Source organism: Bremia lactucae (genome assembly GCF_004359215.1).
Source record: "Bremia lactucae strain SF5 chromosome Unknown BlacSF5_NotPlaced_19_SHOA01000004.1_2068294bp, whole genome shotgun sequence".
Taxonomy (NCBI): Eukaryota; Oomycota; class Peronosporomycetes; order Peronosporales; family Peronosporaceae; genus Bremia; species Bremia lactucae.
The window spans coordinates 769,230-775,882 of record NW_027152031.1 but is presented as its reverse complement, the minus strand read 5'-3'; the positions used below and the strand labels follow the sequence as shown (position 1 = coordinate 775,882).

At 48.1% G+C, this 6,653-nt stretch overlaps 3 protein-coding genes across 3 annotated transcripts; 2 read left to right on the top strand and 1 right to left on the bottom strand.

The window, feature by feature from the left end:
* Positions 1–293: 293 nt before the first annotated feature.
* On the bottom strand, positions 294–2,918 carry CCR75_003138 (uncharacterized protein; the record flags this gene model as incomplete). The annotated part of the gene is made up of 4 exons (XM_067961235.1): positions 294–1,830; positions 1,904–2,623; positions 2,708–2,769; positions 2,831–2,918. The coding sequence occupies 4 exons, from the start codon at positions 2,916–2,918 to the stop codon at positions 865–867; spliced, it is 1,836 nt and encodes a 611-aa protein (XP_067821991.1). The 3' UTR covers positions 294–864.
* CCR75_003139 (uncharacterized protein) lies at positions 417–797 on the top strand (the record flags this gene model as incomplete). Its single annotated transcript, XM_067961236.1, has 1 exon — positions 417–797. One exon carries the CDS (start codon positions 417–419, stop codon positions 795–797), a length of 381 nt encoding a protein of 126 aa, XP_067821992.1.
* A 120-nt stretch (positions 2,919–3,038) lies between the features above and the next one.
* On the top strand, positions 3,039–5,524 carry CCR75_003140 (uncharacterized protein; the record flags this gene model as incomplete). Its single annotated transcript, XM_067961237.1, has 3 exons — positions 3,039–3,234; positions 3,381–5,077; positions 5,278–5,524. 3 exons carry the CDS (start codon positions 3,039–3,041, stop codon positions 5,302–5,304), a joined length of 1,920 nt encoding a protein of 639 aa, XP_067821448.1. The 3' UTR covers positions 5,305–5,524.
* Positions 5,525–6,653: the final 1,129 nt, after the last annotated feature.

Below are 6,653 nucleotides of genomic sequence, written 5' to 3'. Positions count from 1 at the left end.
AATTTAGGATAAGCTTTTATTTCGGAAGCAAATTCGTAACCAACTGACAAAATTAGCAAAGCAGTGACTCATTTATGGGACACAGCTCTTGAGGAAACGCGCTTGTCGCAGAAACACGTTGTGTCCGCTCTTACGGATGTGTTGTCGACCTTAGAAGCCACCAACTTTAATTCTCTTCGAATGACAGAAGGCGCTGACGTTGAACCGTGAAGAAAAATTGTAAATAAAGTTTATTAAAAAGTAACATTCGGAAACATTGCTTACTTAAAATTCAGTGCATCAAAAAAAATGCTCAACAACGAAGCTCTTCAATTCTTATTCTACCTGTCAAGGATGATATTGTCGAATGCAATGCAACGATTTAAAAAAAAAAACGCCACAAAGGTCATTCCCGCATGTATTCACTTGCAAGAAGAATGAATGTCCATTTGCTAGTACTTGCTCTCGTTGCGGCTTTGGCTTCCACCAACGCACAGACACTCGGTGATAGCATCGTCGCAGGCGTGGAACTCGACCCTGAAACGTATGCAAACGCCGTGGCCGACAGCGTTGCCAACATCACCGCAACGAACACGACTACTACTCCGCCGTCCACTTCTACTCAGGAGGACAACGCGGAACCCGATACGGCACCGATACCGACAGACGACGATTCTTCGAACTCAGGCAGCGACGAATCTGAAGATGCCACTGCTGACGGTCCTCAAGCCTCAGCCCCAGCCAGCAGCGATGCCTCGCGGCCTCTTCTTGGAACTTGTGTCACGGTGCTTGCAGTTGCCATTGCAACCGTGCTGTAATCGTATAACCCTTGTAACCATGTTTACTATACACTACGTTTTTACATCCTTCTTATAGTGGACCACATTAATTACTATAATCAAACGAGGCATGTCTGCCCAAGGAAAAAAGGTCGCTATCCTGTAACGTCTCGATAAAGTCCTCGGCTTGTACCTGGGGTACAGACCCAGTTGCTGACAGCGGTGACGCACACGTCGAGTTCGGTGCTGACGCACCGTCGTCATTGAGTCTGATCTCTGAAGTTTTCGGCATCTGTTTCTGCAGCGCTTTCTTGTCCACCATCTGAGAGATTACGTCAACCATATCCGTATCTAAGGGGGCCGTCGACGCACGCAAAGCAATTTCTATCAACCTTCCGTGATGTTTCTCCTCGTACTTAAACTTACTCTTCAGTTCTTTGCGTTTTCTTGACGTAAAGAGCGTCGCCATCATGGAGAAATTGGGACCCACTTGGCTTAAACAATAGTAAAATTGTTTCGTCTCTTCCTTGCCCCAGCGTCTACCTGGACCATTCAGATGCGACGAATTTAAGCGAGAATTCATGTGTCGAGGCGGTAAGCCACTGTCTTCTTGCAACGGCTCGTCACAAAGCTTCAGAGTGGTCTCGACAACTACCATTTGGCCATTAATCATTTGCACCTGAGGCGTGACAATGGATCCAGCGTATGCCATCGACTCGGATGCGTCGGATATTGAACGCATGCGATTGACTGCTTTGGTTTCCCATGCAGTCGAATCGCTGATCCCACTCGACGTCTCGGTTACCGCTTCTTCACGTTCATGTTGCTCCATATGTCTTCCTCTCGGCACACTTAATGCCACTTCGCCCATGGTCATTTCCGAGGGTAATTTCGTCATTAAAGTCGCCATGTTTTTTCGTGATGCAATCCCAGTATTTATCCCTGCACCCGTTGCTGTCGAACGACTACGTTTCTTACGAGAAGAAATGGTGTTCACGTGCTCCTCCTTGTCCTCCCTTACAAGCAACGATTTTGCCCACAATGTTGCTCGTTCACGAGCAGGCACGTACACCTAGTTTACATAAAAAACACATAAAAAACACATGGGTACACAACTTAATGCCACCTGTTTTAAACACACGTACAATCGTCTCGTCCGTAGGCAACTCGAGCGTGTCGTCGTCTTCACGCTCACTCGCTGAGCTCGTAGTGCCACTGATCGCAGCATAATCCACACGCTTCACTTGTCTTCTTGAAGACTTGCGTGGCGACACAGTAGCCTGGAGTTTTAACGCAGTGCTTGTCTTTCGACGTTTGAGGGAGCGCTTTTTTGTTGGATTTGTCGTGGTCGGCAACGTTGCGTGGGGTTCCAAAAGCTGGACGTCGAGCTGAATCGGAGGCACGGACGATCCTTTTCCACCCAAGACAAGTGGCGACGCTGGCGTGAGCTGCTGCTGCAAGCGTCGAGGGGATTGATGAGGTTTAATGTCGAGTTTCGATTGCAATCGTACTTTTAAAGCAGTCGGAGCGCTTCTTGCGGGAGAGCTGTAGGTTAATCGATTACGTATTCGTGGTGAATTGCTGAGAGTGCCTTTACGAGGACGCACGACGGGACTGGCGCGGTACAATGGGCCTGCTGACGTGATCTTTGCAAGTCGTTGTACCGGAAGCACTGTGGACGAGCGCACCGAAGGTGGTAAGCGCGTCGATGGACTTTGAACTACCATACGTGGTGACAGCGCATCAGCTACAGCGCTTGTGGTGGTCAAGAGCGACGCACTTGACGTAGCAAGTGATTGATCGACACTTGACGCGAGTGACGTGGCTTTTTGTGTAGCCAGTGGCTCCATTGGAGGCTTGTAAGCCTGTTTCGAGTAGTTAATCATTGCAGTATTATATAAGTCCTTTCGTTCGAGAGCGTTGGCTCGGTATTAACAAGATAAAAACACCTCTATAGGCGTGGAATCTGGAGTCGTAGCCTTCGGAGTCGTCAAACGCTCAGTTCGAGGGGCTAGTAAGCCGGAAATCACATGAACAATTGACATAAAGACAGCAGGTTGATCAATGCTTACCATGGGATAGTGTTGCACGCGGTGCAATGGATACACGGGAGGGTTTGCGGGGTTTTCCCTTGATTAATAGCGGCACTCGCGACGCCATAAAGACTCGATCACTTTTAAAAGCACAGATGATTGGGGAAAAAGTAGGTACGCACCATTTCATCAGTGATTGGACATAACGTAGACTAAAAACATAATATTATCGAATCAAATGAAATTAATGTGTGTTGGCACTTCATCACCAGCCAGAGTTATATTGGCCACAACGCATCAGACGCAACTAGTCGCTTTCGCATCGTTCTTTACGTCAAGGAATGTCCGATCCAGTGGCTCGTGCACGCGAAATTGCCGCACGTTTGGCAGCATCAGCGATTCCCGGAAGCGATGCATTGGGCAAGCGCAAGAGTCGATGGGAGGTACGTAGTCGTCAATCCTTTCCTCACGACGACGTCTTTACGACACTTTTTTGTCAATTCTCGTGATTTCGAGTAGGGTGATGGTACGTTACAATGCGATTTTTTTGAAAAACATTCAATCACGAGTCTCACGTGTGTGCTAACAGTCGATAGCGGGATGCGATTGGCGCCAGGCATGGGCGAAAAGAAGCGCAAGAAAGTGTTTATTCCCGTCGCCAAGTACCCGGACATTAATTTTATGGGCCTTTTAATTGGTCCGCGTGGATCCAATCAAAAACGAATGGAAGACGAATCGGGAGCTCGCATTTTGATTCGTGGAAAAGGGTCGTCGAAAGACCCGACGGGCGATCCCGACGAGAACGAAGAGCTCCATGTCCTTATTACTGCCGACACGGACGATGCCGTGGCCAAGGCGCAAAGTGCCGTGGAAGATATTTTATTTAATCCGCAACAAGCAATGAAGCTGAAACAAGAGCAATTGCGGAAAGTGGCGGAGCTCAATGGAACGTTGAATGAGAATTACAGTGATGCGTATGCAAGTACCGGAGGGTACGCGGGTACCAACACGTTACGCTCAACGAGCGATCAAACGTCCGTGGATATGAAAGTCCCACGCGAGCTGGTGGGGTACATTATTGGACGTGGTGGCGAAACCATTCGCGACTTGCAATTAAAAAGCGGTGCACACATTCAAATTGTGCGCGAAGAAGATGGTGTTCCTCCGACTGCCGACCGGTTTGTGAATATCACGGGCAATCAAGACGCATTGGATTCGGCGCAACAATTGATTCAAAACCTTATTACTGAGCGACAACAGACGCATACTACGGGTGGTTTTCGGGAACGAGACGATCACGATCGGATGACACGCTATGGTGGTGTGAATCCCGATGGCACGGACTCGGTAGAGATCTTGGTCCCGAATGAACGCGTTGGACTCATTATCGGACGTGGCGGGTGTACGATCAAAGCAATTCAACAGCGTACAGGCACGAGTGTCACGATTCCACAGACTCCGGACCCTGTGCATCCCGAAATGCGACTTATTACAATTCGAGGCACTGTGGAAGCCAAAGAAGCCGCACGATTTGAGATTCAATCCATGGTGAGCGATGATCCAAGTCAGCGACAGAGTTACGGTCTATCGTCCGGTCAAACGATTTACATGCAAGTCCCGAATGACCGTGTCGGGGTAATAATTGGTAAACGTGGTGAAACAATTAAAGGGATACAAGACCGTCATGCCGTGCGTATTCAAATCCCACAAGTGCCGGATCCAGGGTCCAATCCCCCTGTTCGTACAATCTCGATTCAAGGACCTCCTCAGAATCTTGCAATTGCAAAAGAAGAGGTCGATAGTGTGATTATACAGGGTACAGCTGGGGGCCAGGGGGGGTACGGTACCGAGTACCCCGGGGGGGAGGGTACCTATGCTGGAACAAGTGGGTACACGGGAGGGTACACTGCGTATGGACAAGATCAGTACGCGGCGTATTATCAACAACAGGGCCAACAAAGCCAATACTATCAACAAGATACGGCTACAGGGGAGGCAAGTGCCACGGCAACAGCGGACCCGAATGATCCGAATGCGTATTGGAATGGTTATTATGAATATGCTGCGTACTATGGCGTGGATGCCGCAAACGCCGCGTGGGGGGTTACTGGTGCTGCGGCGCAGGCGAGTGCCGAAGCGTATCAGCAATACCAGCAACAAGCTGGCACAATTAGTACGGAGACTGCTGTTGTCAGTGCGTCTAGTGACGCGGTGTTGGCGCCAAGTGCTGAGAACGACGCTGCCGTGTCCGGAACAAGGAGCGTGGACTTGGTCGAGACTTCTCAGGTTTGTGCTTTATTGTGTGTTTCTTTTTGAGCGGAGTGTGTCCGGCTTTATGCGCTCCTCTTGTGCTCGGTCGTGGAGTTTGCTGCAAGACAGCAAGAGACGATCGAGTCAGGACGAGGCTCTTGTGATGTGTTGTTGATGATGATTTGTGTGCCGTGTGGTATTTTGGCGTGTCTTTTGTACTTGTGATGTTGTGATAGGTACATGGACCCCCTGGTACGGTGTAACCTTTGTTTGATTGGCTGGATGGCGACATGACAAGACAGAGGGAGATTGAACGTTGTTTGCTCGAGCGAAAAGGGCCAGAATAGTACCCTTTGATTACTGATGAGAGGATTGGGTTTTTTTATGAAAGGATTCAAGACTACTGGCTTTGACGGCAATTGGAAAGTAAAATAAACACGTGCTTTTTTTAATAAATTTTAGCGTGTTTACCTTAAAAATGAAGTTGTTATACTATCGTTCCATAAACAATCGTGCAGGCTATATAATCTCCATATCTTTTATATTATTAAGCAAAAAGGAGATTTTATAATTACAAAATGGTTTCTTAGAGGTAGTACGTCATGAAAGCCAATGCCCCAAGTGACATGACACTCAGGAACCGCTTCACGGGCGACACTGCTGTGGCGTAGTGGCCCATCGCCGCAGATTGCTCTTCATTCGGATCTGAATCAGACGATGGCGCGGTCGTGGGATCGTCCGTGGCATCGTCCTCCTCTGATTGAGTCGTTGCGTCATTGGCTGCGACAGACTTCGCCGGTGTGTTGCGAGTGTTCGAAACTGGACAGCGGGCCGGAATGCCTTCAAGTAAGTCCTCTCGGAGTCGGATGTTGTCGCCTACGGGCAAAATGCATTCGGTAGGATCTAAAGCCAATGCAGCGCTTAATAAATCAAGGCAGGATTGCATCGTGCACATGCGGTTGATTTCATCTTGGGTAGGGAGCGTCGCGTCGGCAAAATTAAAGTTAGATTCATCGGCGCACTTATTGAGGTTTTGGTCATTGAGCAATGGACTAAGCGTGACCAAATTGCACAGGGGAATCGTAGTGGTAGTTGTGGCAGACATGAGGTGAGTAGTGCAGGAAGGGGGGCAATGCTCTGCAGAGAAGGTCAATTATTTAATGAGGACCATCCGTGGCTTCACGAAAACGAGGTACTTAAATTAAAATTATCGTTGCAGTAAGAAAGTAAGAAGTAAGAAGTGCGAGTTTAACACTTACGTTTTGAAATCGCACAAAATTGTATTGTTTAAAATTGCCTTAATTTGAAAAAGAAACGATTTGGTTATCAATACCATGTTGTCGTCGTCTGTGCTACAACGTCAAAGGATCTTGAGAAACTACACACAACGAAGAGGTCACGGACGGACGACAATGCTACAACGTGACGAAGTCACGCAGCACTAGACAAATGGAAGCTGGATCAAAAATAAAACTCGTGGAGTTACCACTTGTGTTTTTTATGGCGTGTAAGTTCACCTCGGCATTATTGTTGTGATGAGGTTTTTCTTTATGTGTGATTGGTGTGTAAGATAACGCAAGTCTTGATTTAGAGCCAAATTTTATGATTAGCT